Below are 21,291 nucleotides of genomic sequence, written 5' to 3'. Positions count from 1 at the left end.
CGTTTTATTGATTATTTTAGATATTTTAAAGACATTTAGAGAAACTCCTCAAATTATTGTCGAAATAGCAATGCTCCCTTTTTCTTGTAATGTAGTATACATTTGAAGCTTTAACAATATTGTAATCATCAACAATTTACCTGATATTGAGCAGTCAGTCTTCTTGTAACCGAAGTTTCGGCGACGTATCCATTTTCGATCGCGGTATCAGGACTGATACTGAGTTGAAGTCCGGATACCACCCGAACAGACAGACGTGTCACAGACACGCGGTCATTACCGACCCTGATTTCCTTCGCGCCGATAACTCTACCGGTGATCGGCGACAATACTTGCACTTCCGTGCGACCCACTCCGCGTCCCTGAACAAGTCTGCCCTGAAGAAGCGTCGCTATTCTAGGATCGGAGACACGCAGCATGCCGGCTACGAGATCGGTGACGCGCAACCAGGTACGTCGATTGACAAAGTACGAGACTCTACCCGAGTCATGATCGGTCGCCAGGAATCGGGCGTGCACCTCGACCGGACTCTGCTGGAAACGCAGCCTGCAATTGGCCGGAGACAGATTTCGATCGATGGAGTTAATCGTATCCCATCCATGATCATTTCCATTGGCTCGGAACCGTTCGTCGTGTTCGTCCTCCTCGAGGAGTCCGTCCGGATCGTCCACGTCTAAGGACGTATCCTCTATCGACTCCTCCAGATCGACAGCGCTCCTCTTCCTCGCTCGCGCGGTCATCGGCGGCCTCTCCAGCGGTGTCGTCGACGTCGAGGAAATCGGAAACTTTTCGATCCGCGTCGCGTTCAATAGGCTCCGCTTGCTCTTCGTACTGGCCGCGTGCTCCTCTGGCACTTTCCAACCTTTTATCTGGTTTAGCCGCGTGTCAGCAACGCTTACCTCCAGAGGAAGTTCGGGCATCCATACGGTGAACCTCGCTAGCCCAGTATATGTCCCGTACTTGACGAGGACCGACGCATTGCTAGAACCCCGGATCTCCGAACCGTCCACGTACACGCTACTGCACGAGGATGATACCTGCGAGTTTAGGTATTTGTGACAACGGTCGAATATTAAATGTAGTTTGACCTAGGCTATACGGTAGTTCGTAATGCACGATATTCAAGTGCACGATATTGAGGCATCGAAGGTGTTACTTAATCCGCCGATTATACGGGGTGTTAGGAGTTTCAAACTCGCGGATATAGGATTTAAATGGGTCGTGCATTCAAACGGCATATTACAGATATTTATCAGTTATACAGACTTTAACATAAAATATGAAACGGATTTCGCCATTCCAAAGATGGACTCGACAGATTTGAAAGTAATTAAATAAATTCATATAAGTACTTTCAATTTCGCCAATTCTCGCAGCGACGTGTAAATTAGTCGCGTTAAAAATAAAATTATTCATCTACCGCATTCATTTTCCAAATAAAACATATATAAAATCTTAAAATTATCAAGCACGAATCACAGTGATAGAAATGAAGAGGCAACGAATTCCACCATCTCGGTACATAATACCGAGATTTCTTCAATTAAACTCCTAAAAGACTCTGAAGGTAAGAGCTGAAGGTAAATTAAAAAGCAATTACCTTGAGAACACTCTCGTCCTCGGAATGACAGGACGACTGCAGCGTAACATCGGCCACCGTACCGGCTTGACTCACGATGAAAACCTTCATCCCTTGCGACACCTGACGCCCCGTCAACACTGCTGTATTCATTACCTCCCAGTTCTGAAGCACAATATAAAACGTTCCCTTTCGTATCTCGCAGAGAAACTCATGGCTTAAATTCCTATCCCAATTTTTCTCATAGCCAAACTCCTATTCCTATTTTTAATAGTATGTGACGAAGGTTTGCATATATTTTAATATATGCATCTCTGTAAAACCTTCATTGATAGAGCCATTATCCATTATTCATAACTGTTATCTATTCTGCCTCGAACTTTATTCCCTATCGTCGACAGACGGAACAAAAGGCGCGGTAAGCGATATTAAAAAATATGAACCACCAAAAACATAAAATTAAAAAAAAAATATATATATATATATATATATATAAATAGGCGAGGAATATTCAAAAGAATACGGTGAAAATGTTAAATTTATCTCTTCGATAAAATGTACACATAAAATTTAAAATCTTCTCATTATATAAGCTGATAAAACTAGTCCCTCTAACGGTACATTGTTTAAATAAAAAAAATTTTTTTAATAAAAGAACCAAGTCACGCGATTTTCCAACTGTTAATTAATTCTGTAATCTAACGTTTTAATATTGTAAAATCATAAACAAATCGCATAAACGTGAGATTTAATGGATTTACGTGGACTCGTGCAGTTATTTTACAAGCACCGAAGACTTGTTCCCGAGAACTTGCTCGCCGCAATGTTGCACGTACACGTGGGAGATTACGTCCCACGTTTACACGTTTTCACATGTTCGCGTCGTCCGTGTATTTTACATCAGTTTGCCAACGGGGGAGTTCGGCAAAGGGGTTGAGTCGGGCAGGGTCGGTCGGTCGGTCGGTCGGTCGGTCGGTCAGACTAGTAAGCCATTTCCAAGTTCGCTTTCGTCCATACAGACTGGCGGCCTTTGGAAGGAACATCAAACGGCTCGGATATTGCAGCGAGGGAATTTAAATCTCTGACGCCAATGCTAGGAGTGTATGCGCGAGCCAACTGCTATATCCCTCGCGTGGACGAACGTGCTCTCTCGTGATGATAAAAGCGACGGGCAGGATTTACATTCGAACGCGAACCGCGGGCTCCTTCTCTTTCTTTCGTCAAATATTTTTTCATTCGTACCAAGACTCGCGGGAATATTTACGAGACCGCTACACCGACTATACGCTTGTGCACTTTGTATTTCGGCGTGCAGAATGCGTCGCTCGTGAAAGAGAAATCCCTTTGAGAGGGATTACCGATCTTTTGATTCAGTTTCTGTTGCGTGATTACAGATTGCTAATAGAAATAAAAAGAATTTTTGAAATAGTATTTCAAAATCCTTGGATTCAATTCTTGGATGCAGGAAAAGGATTTTCATGATTCGTTTACAATATTTATCTTTTCTAATATTCCTGGTATCATATAACGAAATCGTTTTTTTTCTTTTATACAACTTTTAAAATCCTAATCGCAACAATATCTATAATACAACATACAAACTAAATTTATTATATTTTTATTTCTTTGCTATTTTTCATACTTTTATTCGAAAACGTTCGAGAATTAAAGTTGGTTTTTCCTTAATGAAAATTTGTAATTAAATGGCACTTTCTTCCCTAACTTTTCATATTAATCATTCGTAACAATACCAGGCTAATAATAGCCTAAGACGCGATTAATGGCGCGTAATTAATTAAGAGTTTCAGAAATCAGTCTGGCAACTCTTTTATTTATCGTATAAATTTCTTACTTTTCGGATCTCGCGAGAAATGCATACGACCGTTTTTATCTTCAATCTATTTACACTTTGCTTCTCTTAATAGTATAACAGATTAATCGCGCAAACAAGCTTTAAGACTGTCATATATAATGTACAAAGCTTGATGTATGAATTGAGCACGTAGTGCAACTTCCAGGATCATAAAGTTATGTTTTGATGTATGAATAAAGTACGCAGTTACTTTTCAGATATTTCTGAGATGATTTTGTGAGCCTATTAAAAGAACATGGAAAACATTTGCTACGTAGGATGATATTTCATCGATGGTGGACGGAAAGAGGATGGGAAAGATACAAGAGAGATGCAAAGATTTTACATCGGTGTGCATAAAATATGCACAATACATGGGCTATTACGTTGATAAATTTCAGCGGAGGAAACAAGCGCGCGTGTCGGAGGTCGCTAATTGATAAATTAGATAATTAATTCGTTTACATATCCTTTTGAAGGTACTGCGCGTGCTTGCTCGCTCGCTCGCGAGAAGTTGTCGGAAACTCCGTCTACGCTTCTTGATTATCCTTACTCTAATTGCAGCTTCTTCCACGCGTGAGACTGCAAGTGAAGTTTTTAATTAAAAGAGACCTCGCGCGACCTCTTTTCTCGACGCCCTCGACCTTTGCCCTGCGTTATCTGTCAATACTATGATGCCGGATTTTAAGATCGGATCGGTTTCAGATGATATTTTTCAAATTCAATGTAACGTATAAGTGTAGCAAACTGATCAAGTTGAGTTGATAATTTATAACACTACCTATGCGAAAAACACGCGAAAAACATTAATCATCAGTTATTTTGGAATTTTTCTTAGAAAAAGTATTAATAAAAGATTATTCGTTACGGCTTGTAAATTTCTCAATTTATATTGTACGTCTTTTTAGAAGAAATATAAAAAAAAAAATTGAAATTTTATATTGAAATGAAATCCATTTGTAAAATTGTCTAAGAATATAATTTTGCGAGACAACGTTTTAATAAGAAGCTTTTGTTCTTCAACAGTTATTATTCAAGTCGGAGCGTAATATCTCTCTCAATTAATTCATCTAAGATTCTATCGAGTATCTGGTCATCGACGTGACTTCACATATATTGACTTTCATACACGGAGTTATATACGGTGCACCTGCTGCGTCGTGTTACTGGAAATTGCGAGCGTGTCATAGATAGTGTGGAACCATCAGATCTAATTTACATACCAAGAGGCTTGTGTCCCAATTGTTGTGGACTTGTTGTTGCGGCTTGTTGAAAAGTGATTTACTAAAATTACATTTCACTATCGAACGTAAATACAGATACCTATTCTACCATCGTTACTTTTTACGAAAAAATTCGATTAGATTTTATTAGCAACTAATTTATATCTATCAAATTATCTTATTGAAAGAAAATATTTCTCTATTATCGCATCGCTCGAAAATAAAACAAAAAATAATTCCACCATGATATTTTTCTTATAAAGAAATTCTTATACGAGAAATTAATACGTTACACCCTATGTGCATATTTCATTCCGTAAAGGAACACGGGGATGTATCGCTCGACATGCGGCAATCAAAAATTTCATTACGACCTGTTGTTACGGCAGATGCGTCACTGCCGTTATCAAAATAGGTGTAGCTCTGGCGATCGACTCTGCGGTATCGATGGAATTTTGCCATGGCTAGAAATATCGCCGCTATGGTGAAGAGGCGGGCGCGGAAAAGCTGAGAGAGAAAAGCATCAGAGTATTCGCTGTGGGAACCAAAGAGGGAAAAGCATTATCCTTTGTCGATCTTCTCTCTCCTCTCTCTCTCTCTCTCTCTCTCTCTCTATATATATATATATATATATATATATATATATATATATATATATATGGAGCTTTTTCTTTTTCTTACTTTTCCTTCCTTTTTCTCTCTTGTCTCAATGCTCGTGAGGATCGTAGATTGGCCGACCGAGTGGAAACAGATTCTCGCGTGGCGAGGTGATCGATATACGCGACCGTATTGATCGTACTCGTCGTTCGAGTTAGCTCTTTTCCGAGGAATTTTCACCGACGAAGTACGAAGGACGAGTTGCGAGAGACGGAAAACGAAGAATATCCCGATAAAAATAATCATAATTGAAAGAAGAACATCAAAATCTGACCAAATCTAAAAACAATCTTCGATTATTTTTCTTACAATGTCGTCTTAAAATTTTACCACTGCAGTCATAAGTTATGATGTCAGAAGCGTAAAATCCTTTTTCTCGCATCGTTTTCATGACTATTAAATTATAATTCTATCTAATCTATATCTATAACTAATTAAGGAATATAAGTTATGCAATTCATAATGTTTCCCTTAAAATTCAAGTAAATTGCTTCTTTAATCACTCGTGATATGAAAAATTTTGGTATTATTGATATTTCCGTTAAAAAAAATTAATTCTGAATAAATAAAAAAATCATTAAAAAATAACAAAAACGGGAAGTGAAATATTTTGCATACATGTTCACATACATCCATAAATTATTAATAATATTCATTAGACATGAAAGAGATCCTAAGAATTCTTCTAAAAAAATCTAGCTGCTTTATCTGAACTTTTGATCGACATGATATAAAACTGGTAAGTTAAAAATGACTTTCCGCGATATAAAATATTCGCATCGTTGTTTCGTATTCCATTCTAATTTTCCGTTTCTATGCGCATAAACTTAAGATTGACGCTAAAAAAAATCTGGTATTACCTTAGAGATCGGAAGCACCGCCTGTATATCATCCTTCTGTATCTCTAGCCGCGCCTGCAGTTTCCGTTTCTCGACATGATGATGATGATGGTGCTGCAGCTGGCGTTGCTGCATTCGCTGTTGCAACTGATCGACGCCCGTCAACTGCGACCCATTCTCCTCCTCACCCTCGAGCGCGTAACGCACGCTCCACACGATCCTACCGCCGTCCCAGCTTCCTCCTATGCCCTCCTCGCTGGCCTCCAGCAACATTGTCATTATTTCTTCCGCAGATCTGAAACAAAAAAGAAAATAATAGTAAACTTCGAAACATCCACACCAAATATTAAAAAATGTAGATTACTTTTCAAAAGAAAAAGAAAAAGTTTTCGCGAACAAAAATTTCACAATTATATGATAAAATTGCAATAAAAATTTATAAGTTGGCGATAAAACGATAATGAAAATTCTTCGGAAGCTTAAGAGAGCGGGAATGCTTCGCAGAAGCTGTGCATCACACTTGATAAAGAGGATTCGAACAAATGTTCGTTCATTCACTTGCGTAAGTATACCTCCGACGATTAATGTCATTCCCTTCCAAGTGAATTCGCGAGAACGAACGTGGAAATTAAAAGGAACGAAAACTCGCCTGTTAGCCGGCTGTTAAATCGCAAACACAGAAAATTGTACATCATTATAAAAATTTAACGGTTCTCTTGCGCGAGGGATTTTATATTTTCCTCGATGCACGCTCTAAAAGCGTTTCTCCAAAACATCTTTACTTGTTCTTGTTCCCAGCTACACGCGATCCTCCGACTCATTCATATTTTACGACGAGCAATGGGCGATGTTGGATTAAAATTGCCGTAAAATGAGCAGTTTTCACGAGAATTATGAATTAAAGTGCAATTAAATATTCATAGCCATGTAAATGTAATTAGACTCGTTAAGACTTACAAATTTATCGAATTTAATTAAGCGCGTCATCATTAAGTGTCAACAAAGCACTTGCTGTTGTTGAATGAATACACGTGTATAATTTCTTGCGCGTAAAATAAAAACATTGAAAAAAATTTGTATTTTTTGAAAGTGAAAATGCGTTTCTATTAGGTGCTAAATGTCTTAGAAACTGACTTTAGAAATTTGAATTTCTAGATTAAATCAGAAATTGTATGTTTCTAATGTTTCTTTTTAATGTCTTAATTTTATAGAATTTTATAGAATTTGTGAGATATACAAATTATTAATCAAATTTCTACATTCATACTTAAATAAAAAAAAGGAAGATTAAAGAAAATATTTTATACAATACATTTTATCTCTACTTTTTTATCCAAGTCTAAAAACAATTCTACTCAGCATATTAATAATATTAAATTATAAGAGAATATTATACATTGTTCGTAGATTTAAAAAATGTATAATAAAAAAAAAATTAAAAATATACGTATTTTATAGTCTAGGATAAGAGTAATAATGTGCAAATTGCTATCGGGTTTTAAAGATGATAATAAGTTCGGTAAAGGGTTAAAAATATCTGTCGAGACCTGGATCTTCTCGACGTCCCTATCCATAATTCTCGGTACAGTTTTTTTTTTCTTTCTTTTATCGAACACTCTTGGTAAGCGTCTTGCTCGCGATGTCAGTCGCTCATTACGCCTTCTCGAGATTCTTATCTTATCGAGATGAAGGCAGCGACGTTATTTCAAAGTAATTATTCTGCAGCCTCGAGCCACTTGCCTAGCTACGTCGAGGAGCTGGTACCACACGCGTCTGATCTCGATGCCGTCGCGTTTGCTATCAGCGCGCGCCGCGTAGAATCTCGATAAGCGGAATCCCTGGCGAAGTCGCCCCCCCCCTTCCCTCTCTTGTCCGCCTCTTTATCGCGGCCGTTGATCCATGTTGCGTGCGTGCCGGCCGGGCGGCGTTAACCCTTCGCTCGTGCTCGCGCGATCGATGATCCGCGGCTCGAGCGGGAGCAAATCGTCGATCTCGCGCCGCGTTGAAAGTGCGCGCGAAGCTGCCGGAGTTCGAAGTCGAACCCCCCCCAAGCGGAATCAAAGCGGAGCATCGCCGGGTTAACGGCGATAACAAGGATCTCGCCTCGCCCGCTCAGATTTTCCCACCTCCTCACCTTCGACCTCCCCCATTCTCTCCGCGCTTCTTTCGCCGATTTCAACACGCATCGGCTCGCTACGTCAGCGCGAGGCGCTTCTCACTCGACGCCTTTTTTTATCGGTCTTTCGCAATCGCGGTATAAAAGGCGATCGTAAGGCCGCCATCGAGAGTGTAAATTTCCCTTCCGAGTTGCATGATCGATTATGCGTCGCAGTACGCTGTTTTTTTTCGCGGCACTTCTCGCGGGGCTCGCCGCCACGTATGTCGTCCGGGCGTATCCCGCGCAGGAGCAGAGTGCACAGGAGCAGAATGAAGCGTTAACAACGATGAAGGAACCGATTGTCACCGTCAATGGAGTCGAAAAGGAAAAAGAAAAAAAGCCCGATAGTTCGAGCTCCTCGTCCAGCGAGGAAGAGAAGAATGATAAACGTACGGAGCGAGATATGTACATTGACGACAAGTGGAAGTTTCTCGAAAACGAGAAACAGGAGCTAGAAGCGAGGGAATTTGAACGCGTGAGACGCGCGACCAAGAGGAAGACCAAGAAAGACAAGGATGATAATGACGATGACGATGACAGCAGCAGCAGCAGCAGCAGTAGTTCTTCCAGTGACGATGATGATGACGATGACGACGACGACGTACCTAAAAAGGGTAGACGACGTGTAAAATCAAAGAAGGTTGACAAGGATGATAGTGACGACGATGAGGACGAAAACTGTGATAATGATAACAATGTTTGTAAGAGGAGTAAGAAACGACGTGTGAAATCAAAGAAGGACGATGATGAAAACTGTGATGACGATGACGATGATGATGACGATGATGATGATGACGATGATTCTTCGTCTTCATCTTCCTCTTCCTCGTCCTCGGAGGAAAATAAAAAAAAGCGAACAAAGAGATATATCAAAGAGAATATCTCGGAAAGTATATCGTCCGAAGAGAAGAAAAATAAACAGAACGATCGATTTATCCGATCAGTTCAAGATACATCGAGTAACTCGTCCGAAGAGAAGAACAATCCGAAAAGTCGACTTATCAGAGGGGTCAAGGTTGACGCGCAAAGCGGATCGTCATCTAAAGAGAAAGGCAGGCTGAAGTCGCGATTTATCTCAGAGACTGAGGATATTTTCGAAAGCGACTCAACCGTGTTGAAGAACAAACTGAAGAATCGATTTGTCAGAACGATCGGAGATACTTTGACCAAGAGTAAATCATCGTCCGAAGAGAACAAACCGAGGAATCGATTTGTCAGAGCGTTCGTTGATATTTCGGAAGAGAGTAAATCGTCCTCCATGGAAAGGAATAAACCAAGGAATCGTTTTGTTCGATCAACCAAAGATTCCGCGAGCGAATCGTCGTTTGAAAAAACGAATGATGAGGTCCCTTTCTTTATTCGTGCTTATAAAGTTGAAGATGTCAGTCAACCGCAGCGTACTGTAGAACAGACCGACAAACCGCACAATCGAATGATTCGGTCCAAGAGTAACAAGAAAAAGACGACGAAGAAGAAAAAGTCGAGAATTACAAAGAAACGTCATTGCACGCCCAAGGCGACTACTGTGAGAGCAGATATCCCGGGTCAAACGACATTACCGACGAATCAGCTTCTGATTTGAGAGCTTTAATCATGGTACAATATTTTCTTTACGTTAAAAACACTTGACGCACAAGGAGACTACATTAAATGATGTAATTGAGAATATTATTACTTGTGTGATTAGATAAAATGATTATTCATTAAATCACAATAAACATACTCAAATAAATAAGTTTGTCTATTTTTCATTAATGGTCAAAGATTTTTATGAAAAAAAAAACATATATGTAATTTCGTATATTATAAAATATAAATTTTATAATTAAGTAAAAAAAAACAACGTCATAATTGCAATTATCGAATGTCAGCCTTTGTTAAAATGAGATGCTCCGATAAAAAAAAGTTAGTAAATGAAAATAAAAAAAGTTCAAGTTTTTGTTAGAGTAAAATTGGATGTTAGAGTAAAATTTAACGGATTTTTGTCTTTCAAGACTCGTTGCCCGAAAAATTCCTTCTTGCCTGAAAATCCTCAGTCTATTCGGTTTGCAGCGAGACTTCTCATTCGTTCGCACTCCAGGTTTAACGAACGGAAACGGAGGGATTTAAATTGCTCATTACATTAACCGCCCTCATGTCCACAATTCCAATAAGAGTCTTTCTAAGCTCGCCGACGTATGCTGACTTAACGAGGGCAGATTGCGCGTGACAGGACCATTCCAAAAGGGTGTATGATGTACTTACGTGCTGAGTACACGCGACGAGGTCTCCTTACGTCGCGCTGTAAACGTGGCGGCGGTATTCTTCGCGTTGACGTCGCTATTGACAATCCAGTCTGGACTGCTAGACGAAGCATCTAGAATCTTCACGCCAGACTTTACTCGTGCCCTGAAACACAATACAAACAACCAATTGTAACGTAAGTCGAGCAAAAAGTATTATACTTTGAGACATCGATAATGCTGAGTATACGAATAGGAAGACCTCCATAATACAATTTATTTCTTATTTTCTACAGAGACTTCAATCGTTAACTTGAGAAATATCGGACGATTCATTATTATTTAATAATTTGATACGTATAATCAGCTTGTGTAATATATATCTTTGTAATAATATCGATTTGGATTCATATTTATTATTTATAATTATCATATTCTCGAATATGACATATTCTTGAATCAGACGACACGGATTGTGCTGGGAGGATAAGTAAGATAATTTTTCGTCAGTTCACGTTCCACTCGAAATGTATTTGCATTCAAATATCTATCAGATTTCGTGATATCAAATAACTTGTATTACGATACTCTTTTGATTCTTTGGAGGGAAATTGAATTTTATCAGAGATAATTTTGTACGCTGGTCTTATCATTAGCGCTTTGTAACTCGATAATTTCAAGCGATGCATTAATCTTCCAGTATAAAAAATCAATTTTCCACTAATTGAACAAATAATTGAACTTTCAAGAATTTTCATGAAAGAAGTATATCCAAAATTGAAAAAAGTTATTAAAAATGATAAATTATCGTCGACAAAGGATAAGGGATAAGGGAAACAAAAAGTAATATATTTAGAGAGAGAGAGAGAGAGAGAGAGAGAGAGAGAGAGAGAGAGAGAGAGGAATATATATCCAAGAAAATATATAAAATACAAGTCACGTATAAAGTTTCAGAAGCGTTTCTTTTCAACGATGACTTATACGGGTACTCCGCTGCGCGATATTTTCATTACTCATATCACGTCGTATCGATCGAGCCTCGCGCATTTCTTTCATCCACCGTATTATTAGCTGCGTCCTTCTGTCATTAAAAATGAATGAACGTACAGTTTTCTCTTCCCACTGACGAGACCCATTGCCCTCATGTTGCTCTAACAATATCGCCAAGTATACTTATGTAGTCCTCGAGTTTTTACAGAAGTCAAGATAACTACAGCTCACATTGCCTCGAAAATGCAAATCGATAACTGCTATTTAAAACAATTGATATTTTAATTTAGGAATAAGTAAAGGAACGCGTATACTTGTTAATGTAACAATACTATTGTATAAGTTAATATTAATGACATGTGTGTATATATATATATATATATATATATATATATATACACATGTATATACACACACATATATATATATATATATATATATAAAAAGATAAAATACGAATATAAGTTCAGCGTTAACTTCTCTATTCTATAACTTGCGTTCAATTATCTCTCGCAATCTTGCCCTTGGTTATCCTTAAGTTGTCGGATATAGATATCGAATTTCCGTTCGAGCGAAATCTGATGCATCGAGAACTCTTTACGTATGGTATCGTGCCTCGAGCATTGGTTCTCGGTTGTCATCGCAATAATACCGCGCTACTTCTCGTCGAGCCGTGTCTGCGTGCATTCTCACAGCAAACTTAAGAGATTGAAATTTAAACGGCATCGCTACCAGCTACATCGAAACGCAGTTACAAGAAGGTGCAAACGTCAATAATGCAACAAACTTTGCATACACTTTTCGTGCTTTATCGCGTTTACGACATTCCTCGTTCGTGTTCGACGATGTTTCTCGCTGTAGTTTCCTGCATTGAGTGGCCGTAACAGATTTAAGCTCAAAACATGTATTAGAATGTATAATTCCATTCATTTTCTAAAAGAGAATAAAAGTTACAGCTTTTATAAGCTTAAGAAAAAATAAATTAATGAACATTTTGATTAATGTCTCTTGAGTTTAATTTAATTTATATAAATATATTTATATAAATATAGAATTTTTGGAATTTATCGTTAGTCGAGGATATTTTTACTTAAGAAATGTAAATTTCCGAATTGACCAAAGAATTCGTCGAAGGAGCTACAATAAAAGCACATCTGACAAATCTGGGACATCTGGCGTAATTGTAAAACGGTATACGACAAATATCTACGCCCGTTCCTTTCGAGAATCTTGAGATATAAATTTTTCAAAAATGCTCAATCACGAGGGATTCACGGACGATTACGTGAGAACGTGCATATTTAGACGGAAAATTCGCGATATTCGCAGTCGTTTGTCTTCGTTCTCGTAACATTGCGAACGAAAATAGGGCCATCTCTTTCACGACTGCAGAGACAGTTTCCTCGCCAAGTCGACTCGTTCGCGCAAGGAAGAAGACTGCGTTTCTTCGCTCTGAACTAACTCACGCTCTAGTTACGTGACCGGGTCGCAGGGTCGGTATCATGCACACGATGTACAACGCGAGGGGGAGGGGGAGGGACGTAGCCGAAGAAATGCGTCTGTCTGACGCCGCGACGCATAAATATTCACCGCGATGCGTCAGGTCGACGTAACGTTGCGCGGTATGCCGCGGCCGACACAGCAAATTAGATATTGTCGTCAGTGTCACGATACAATAAAGCTGGATAACAATCCAAAATCTCTCTTTGATTTCAATCAAATTATATTGAGAAACCGCGAAATAATTAATATATTCGAAATTATGAACTCATATCATCACTGACTTATTCCTTTTTTATATCAAGATCATATAAAATAATAATAATTAATCTAATTTTTTCTTTTATATTATTTTTAATATTTCTGCTTTATTTCATTGTGTTTTTTTTTCAAGTAACTTGATATTTAAAGTTAAATCTCTTAATGATCCTTGTGTGAGTAAAATATGAATAATTTTTCAACAAGTAGAAATATATAATTGAATAAATATATAAATGTATAATTGAAATATAAAACTATTACGTAAAGCTAGAATTGTTTTTAAAAATTTAGAGAAAGAGAAAACCTTTATATCATCAAATGCCATATACGATACAAGTTATATAATTTATTTGAAACATACATTGCCGTTGTGGCAATGTATCTTCCTAAGCTTTTGCTCGCGACCCAACTAAAGCTTTCAGCCTCGAGGAGGTCGTTCTTAATTCAAGCTGAAACTGGAATTTTCGAGCGCGCGAATGCAATGTCGCCCGGCGGTAAGCGGATCTTGCGGCAGAAAAGTGCACCGAGTGGCTAATACGAAACTTCGGGCGCCGCCCAAGTAAGGCCGGATATTGCCTCTTCAAGTTTCTTCGGCGTATTTGCCGAAGCCGAGGAAGCGACCGGCTGATACGTATTTAAGAACGCTGCCGTCACCGGTGCCTCCCATAATAACTCAATTTGCCTTTTCCCCTGGGAAAAACGGGAGGCCGTTGCCTCTTATCGTGCGTTTGCTACTGTCGGAGCATAGTCGTCTTTCCTTGTGCACGTTGCCACAACGTTGGTAGATCAGCGAGAAGGAATTCAAAGCGCGGAAACGACTACGCGGAGCACGACATTTTCCCGAGATCCCGGCATGAAATATTCCTAAAACGAAATGTCAAAATCCAAGGCGAAGTCTGATTTGTTGTATGCGTTTGCAGCAAAATATAAATAAATTTGAAAATGTTTTATATGTAGATTTTAGACAAAACAAAGATAGCGGAAAAAAAATATGTAGGAATTATATCTAGAAAGATTATATTCCTAGAAGGAATATATTCGTTAGTTGTTCGAATAACATAAACTTTCATGCAGTATATTAGTGCGGGATGTTACGGTAATTACGTTAATAAATAGCATCTGCGGTTTAAAATTCTCGGACAATAAATTTTCGTTCGTCGATTAATGTGTGACGAAAAAAAAAAAGGAAAATACGATTCATATTCTCCGTTGATATCGCGCACACGATCTTTCTCGACAAAGTTTTAGATTAATCGGTTGCAAACTGCCAAGTTTAAGATCTTCACGGATGCCTCGCTTTAAAATTCCGCTAACGTCAAACATTAAAGCGTACGACTTGCACTGCGGTGCATACTGTGCCGCATATTGCGAAGCATACCGCGGGACACACACACACACACACACACACACACACACACACACACACACACACACACATACACACACACACACACACACACACACACACACACAAACCACATGTTAACTTTATCTTCATAATCATGCTAACGACAGATACGTGCACGCTCCGTGTATTTCCGAAAAGAAGCCTGATTGTTCTCTACATCGAGTGTCATAATTTAAACGTACAAAAAGTATAAACGTATAAGCGTAATTACCATCCCCGCACGGTACAGTTCGCCTTCTCACTTCCGGTAATTAATTTACATATCTCCGGTCTTAATCGTTTCGACGGATCCGAAATCTTAATTAAATTAAGCTGAGAATAAATTAAGCTTCAGACGACAGTAGAGAAAAGCGCATAGTATGCGTAATAAAAACCCGAGTACGAAACGTCAATGTATTCCTTTGCCCAATACTGCAAAAACAATTAACATAATACTGCCCAATACTGCATGAAAGTTTATGTTATTCGAACAACTAACGAATATATTCCTTCTAAGAATATAATTTTTCTAGATATAATTCCTACATATTTTTTTTACGCTATCTTTGTTTTGTGAAAATTTGCATATAAAACATTTTCAAATTTATTTATATTTTGAATCTCGATCAAATTTATATTTATTTTCAATCGTTTATAACTTTAATCATTTTATGATGTTTTTCTTAAAGGAAAAATTCCAATTGATAAAAAAACGAATAAAGAAAAATAACGAACAGGATGATATTTTCGGAAATTATAAATTTCTCAAGGCAAAATCGAAATCGAGGTAAAACAAGACAATTTCTCTATCCGATTTATTTTTCTTGCTAATTATTATATTACGCTCAAGTAATAATAGCGGAATAATAACTATAAATTAAATAAAAATTAGAAGAAGAGGGCGACACGAAAGGGCGGATACCAGGTCATCATTAAACGGCGCTCGGGATGTCGACCGGGCGAGTTAGGAGCGAACCAATTACAAGTTCCAGATCAAGTTATTTCCGCGAGCCTATTTCGCATTTACATACAAATCGCCGATGTGCGAAACGACGATCGGCGAACGTTATCGGAAACGATCTCGAATGCATGCGCACACGCTTCCACGTTGACGAATGACCGAATGTCGTTTCGAAATTACCGTTTATTCAATGACCGCTTCTCTCTCTCTCTCTCTCTCTCTCTCTCTCTCTCTCTCTCTCTCTCTCTCTCTCTCTCTCTCTCTCTCTCTCCTCCCACTTCGTGTTTTAGGCAATCGATCGATATTGGTAGCACGACCGTGTATGGAGGAGTGTATATAGCCAATGGAGAATCAACAACATTCATATGTGCTACGAAAAAAAGTTTTATAAAATCGAGTCGGGGTGTAAAATATTCATTCGATCGTAAATTCATTGTAGAAGGAGAATTACGAAGGAGAATTAAAAACGTTTTCGTTAATATAAAACAGGCCGCATTTTCCTCGGTTCATGTCTCGGCATTTGTGATTGAAAGAAAGCGCGAGATAACTGAGGACTCTGCATAGAAGTTGCACTGTTGAACGATGCAATATCGCAGGGGCACAGAGGCGAAGACCTATGATCGGACTAGTGCGGCTTAAGAGGCGGCCGCGTAGGAAATCTACGGTTTAACGTGGCACTGTAAGAGCCTTAGATTAAGGTTGCGAGACATAAAAAGCGGGATAAAGCCCCTCGATGCGGACAAAGGCTACGATTAGCTCTTAGCAAGCTCTTTAACGCGTGAAGAATTTTCGTTTGCCGCGTCGTATTTCTCGAGGGCTTCTCTATGGGATAATTTCGCGTTTAAAGTATTTAAGAGATTCGGACGGGCATTCCTTTCCGAATTTTCGTGTACCGAAATTACGTTAGTTGAATAAAAGAGAAGCAAATAAAGTGAGACAGAGAGAGAGAGAGAGAGAGAGAGAGAGAGAGAGAGAGAGAGAAAGCGAGATATTTTTAATGCTCGATCCTTTAAATGTTACAGCAGCACACGTGTGAAAATTTAATTGGAGGTCATAACACACACATAATCTAATGGCACGTATGAACTATTCATTTTCGGAGTAGGTCAATTGTTTGTAAAATTATGCAAGGATAATAATAGAATACTATTGTCAAACTAATAATGAATCAATATCCGCTAAACTTATATGGTATTATTAATTTGCTAATAGTAGCTTATTGCTATGATTGTGAAACGAGACAGAATTTTGGAAAGTTGATCAATATCGGAAAAATTATGCTTTTAATTTTAGCAACGCGAAATATAGTTGCACAAAAGATGTTCTTAGTAAAAGTAATATACGTAAACGGAAAAATATCGCGAGCTAAATTTCGCAATTTTATAAATTATGCGACGTTAGCATCACGCGGATAATGAGATTAAAATAAAGAAACAAGAATTTATCTGTGTAAAAATCTGAATAGTTGTGCAAAAATGGGCAATCGTGTCTCATTAATTCTATAAAATTACCGAACGTCAAGGCTATGCGCTATGCAGATTTCCATAAATAAACAAACGCAATTCTGTTTTAAAATGGCCTCTGTGTGCAGAAATTGCGTAGATGATCTCGATAACCCACGACCTCCGCAATGAGTTGAGTCCACTATCGATACCACTTATCTCGCGTGTTATCATCGTTCATCCTATATGATGTTTCCGATGCAAAACAAGTAACAAAAGTTATGTGAATCATATTTCGAGAACGTTATAATCAATAAAGCTTGAATATATTGTCTATTCCTAATATAGTACCAATAAGTAGTAAAATTTGAATAACACGTACAAAGATTATCGTTCTATAAAATATTAATATCGCAAGAGAATTGTTATTTTAAAATTTAATTATCCATTTAATCCCTTAAGAATTTATATTCCAAATAAACTGCGTAATATTGCATCTCTCCATTTCGTAATGTTATGGCAAAAGAGAAAATAATCATACAAATGGTTTACGATTATGCAAAAGCTTTTAATTTGTATCCGTTTACGAGATTGTAATAAGCTTTCCGGTAATAAAAATTAGAGAGAGGAAGTTCATTAGCACTTTACTTCTAGAATTACTAAAAAAATGTAAATTATATTCTTGCAATCATATACAAAGTGAGGCTTATTCATGTATAATTCATGTACAATCAAGAAAAAACTAAAAACTTGAAAAGAAAATAATTATTGAAAAGAGATTTACCGCGATTTTATTAGAGATAACAGCTTTTAAAAATTTGCACCCATTACGTAGACGAAGTAGTATTTAAAAGCTTTTACTATGATAAGGCTTTAAATAGTGACGAAGTCTTCGTTTATTATTTAATTGTTTATTAATTCATTAATTATTTAAGCTCACTATGTATACGCGATGTCAACGACGTCGACGCTGGAACCCGAAGTCTTTATCATAATAGCGTGTAAGTGCATGCAATAGTCTTTTAAGCGGTTCATAAATTTTGGAAGAGAGTTTCGTAAACTTCCGCCAAATTATTTTTGATATATCTTCAGACATTGTGATATAACTCGGATTATGCCTAAATATTTCTGAGTTAGAATTTTTCTGAGTTACAAATTTTAAATCTCATAACAATATTTTCATAACAATATTAGAAACAAATATAAATTTCAAAACTTCATCAATAATGCGGAAAGAAAAAATTTTATGCAAATTGATTGTATACCGTAAAATATACAGATTAAAATTTTTTTCAAGATATTATATTTTAGTCATCGAGAAATATCGACCCGTGATGTTCATGAATATTGTGTTGTATACGTGACGCTACATGGTTAACTGATTAATTATGTAAGCCTTACCATGTACGTTTTTATAAAGCCGGTGCAACGTGTTTTTTATTTACAACGCACATGGATCTCGACTTATAGTCTGGTATAGTTCATTCTTATGGACGCGTGATTACACCAGGGTTTTTTATTCTCGGTGACTCGCAGTGTTGGTTCAAACGTTTCGCGATTATCCAGCGCAAAGAATTCTATTCCAACAGCACCAGCTCGCATTCTCAACAATATGTTACAGATCCAACAACGATGAGTTTCTCACGCGGATTGGTCCGTGCTCGAGTGTATACGCCCCGTGTTAGTCGCAGTCGCGGAACTTTCGAGTGCTTACTAACAACAGACGCGCTTGTAACTTCGCTCGCCAGCTTACTTGACAATTCATCCAATTAGAGGATTTCAGCCCCTGCGACGGTACATTTCCGACCCACTTTCTGGCCGCGCGAGAGTCTCCTCGAGCTGGGATTTAAAAGCACTTTTCGCGAGGCACGCGCGCGATTAAAAAAAAAAGTAAATGCAAAGTGAATCTCAACGCGATGCTGCGACTTTGGCGTTTAATCGCCTATTTGTCCGAAAGCGGCTAAACAAGATATTATAACCGTGTTTGTACTCGCCGGCACTAATCACGGTTTATTTCGGCGAATTTCCAAAGCGCGTTTATTCAACGTCATCAATCCTATAATTAATATTGGCGGAAAGTTATCTTCGATTAATGTATTTTTAATGCAATTATACCGAGAACAGGCGTTAGCCAGCGAAGAAAAGTGCTGGGGCTTGACGATTTCCCATTTTAATTTATTTTTCCTCTTTACACTTCCCGTTTTTAATTTGTTTTCAATTTCTAAGTCATAAATAATATAATCTTGACGAATACTACTCTCCTTCTAGACAGATGAAGTTTGTTATCATTTTTTGACATTTCTAAACACCTCGCTGTTACTTACCTCAAAATGACCGCGACGATCAATGGCGCCCGCTCCTGTCGCGGATCTGTCGTCTTGACGGGATGCAGGAAGGCCGGGATGTGCAATCTGGATCTCGGATAGAGTGGTCCATGTGGTACCAGTAACGTCAGTGTATCGTCCGCCTTGAGTTCCTTATAGTCCGCTTTATTGGGCGCGAGCGGCACTTGACCTAGAGGAGTGACTGGTTGAATTTGTACCCTAGGCCTGCAGAATCCTGATCCACCGGTAGCATCAACAGAATCAGAACCGCCGCCACCACCACCGCCACCGCCACCGCCACCGCCACCGCCAACGCCAACGCCAATGCCACCGCCGCCGTTGCCACCGCCGCCGCCGCTCGCGCCGCCACCAAGTCCTCCCTCCTCCGTACGCGGTTCCAACACGGAGTAAGCAACCTGAATCAATCGTGGCAGACTCTTGGGGACCTTGATACGGCCTGAGGAATCGGGCGGTGGTAACGGTGCCCACCAATCGGCCGGTATGGTGATTTGCGCGAGGCACACACCATTCTCTCCGTCGGGACTACAGGCGGCCGTCAGCGCGGAAGATGAAAAAGACGCGGAGGAGGAGGAAGAGGAAGAAGAGGAGGAGGAGGAGGAGGAGGAGGAGGAAGAGGAGGAGGAGGAGGAGGAGGAGGAGGAGGAGGAGGAGGAGGAGGAGGAGGAGGAGGAGGAGGAGGAGGAGGAGGAGGAGGAGGAGGAGGGAGGAGGAGGAGAAGGAGGAGAAGGAGGAGGAGGAGGAGGAGGAGGAGGAGGAGGAAGAGTAGCCGTGTCCATTGCTGCTTCTGCTCGCGGCATTACTCCGCGATGGACTGGCCAGGTTTGCGTGTAACACCACACAGACTCGCTGATGTCGCGCCATCAGCAGCTGACGTCTACCACCAGCCTCGCTGCCGGCGTGGAAGAGCACCCTAAGCACGGGTGAATCGCGCGGCACGCTGTTACCCACTAGATGAGCTGACATGTCCAGATGACGAGCGCCGAGTTCCTGCGCGTCCAGAATCGTCGCCGCTGTGAGATTACGTCGCGTCTCCGGTCCCGGTAGCGTGTCCAACGGATCGGGGACTATGTAACGCGCCGGTACGGTCTGCTTGGTGCTGAAGGGTCCGTACGTAGCTCGCACCGATACCGGTTCGCTCGTCTGGAAGACAGTGAATTTGTCGATCGAGAGGACGGAGCCGGGCGGCGGTGACGGTACCGCACCTCCCGCATTGTTACTGTTCGTTGCACCTGTCGACAACGCTGAAACGGCATCCGATGTGCCACGGGCTGGGAAATACGGCCGCGGTATATGCTTTAGGAAGAATCCACCATCCTTATTCTCAAAATGAACCTCTACTGACGCTGCCACATCTGGAAAGATAAAAAAATCACTTGGTCAAATGCGAGTCGTTCGTTTTAAAACGAACTGATTTACAAATTGTTAACTGTATTAATATCGACCGATTTTTTAACGTATTGACGTAAAGTACGATTTTCTTCAAGAATGAGAAATGAGCACAGTTCGCTATTTTATAGATAAATGATGATTTTCGTATCTAAATTATTACTTAATTTTTAATCATATTTAATCCTTTCATACCTCTCTTTTTATATCTCTCAAGTATTTTTGATCAGATAATCTTTCGGTATTCATTATTTTTTTAATCTTACTTCTATTCTTTCGTCGCTTGCTATGCTACGACGATTTAATTCTGCATATATTCCATACTATTTGGTTCATAATATCTGGTCTTAAATATTGCCGCTCCACGTAGCGCCTTGGCCTTCAACGACGACGAAGGCGACGGCGACGGCGTGCGATTTCGCCGACAATAAATCACGGCGTTCAACACGAAGTCGACAATTTTTCCTATCGCGTCGAAGAATGGTACAC

The 21,291-nt window shown here is 39.3% G+C and overlaps 1 protein-coding gene across 2 annotated transcripts in view; it reads right to left on the bottom strand.

Moving 5' to 3' along the window:
• dtn (transmembrane protein 132C dtn) overlaps window positions 1-21,291 on the bottom strand; it is a 100,999-nt gene that overhangs the window by 10,181 nt on the left and 69,527 nt on the right. The window contains exons 2-7 of one of the 2 annotated variants that reach the window (XM_089076939.1): window positions 20,147-20,768; window positions 19,396-19,968; window positions 10,553-10,696; window positions 6,172-6,445; window positions 1,601-1,744; window positions 141-1,037 (exon numbers count right to left, since the gene is read on the bottom strand). In XM_089076939.1, the coding sequence (XP_088933065.1) occupies window positions 141-1,037; window positions 1,601-1,744; window positions 6,172-6,445; window positions 10,553-10,696; window positions 19,396-19,968; window positions 20,147-20,768 (2,654 nt within the window). Of the gene's footprint in view, window positions 1-140; window positions 1,038-1,600; window positions 1,745-6,171; window positions 6,446-10,552; window positions 10,697-19,395; window positions 20,017-20,146; window positions 20,769-21,291 lie in introns of both variants that reach the window. The other variant, XM_089076938.1, reaches the window with a different exon arrangement.

Source organism: Pogonomyrmex barbatus, unplaced genomic scaffold, assembly GCF_055798465.1.
Source record: "Pogonomyrmex barbatus isolate J1 unplaced genomic scaffold, ASM5579846v1 scaffold2, whole genome shotgun sequence".
NCBI lineage: Eukaryota > Metazoa > Arthropoda > Insecta > Hymenoptera > Formicidae > Pogonomyrmex > Pogonomyrmex barbatus.
Note: the sequence above shows the minus strand (reverse complement) of the source record. Positions and strands in the feature narration are given on the sequence as shown.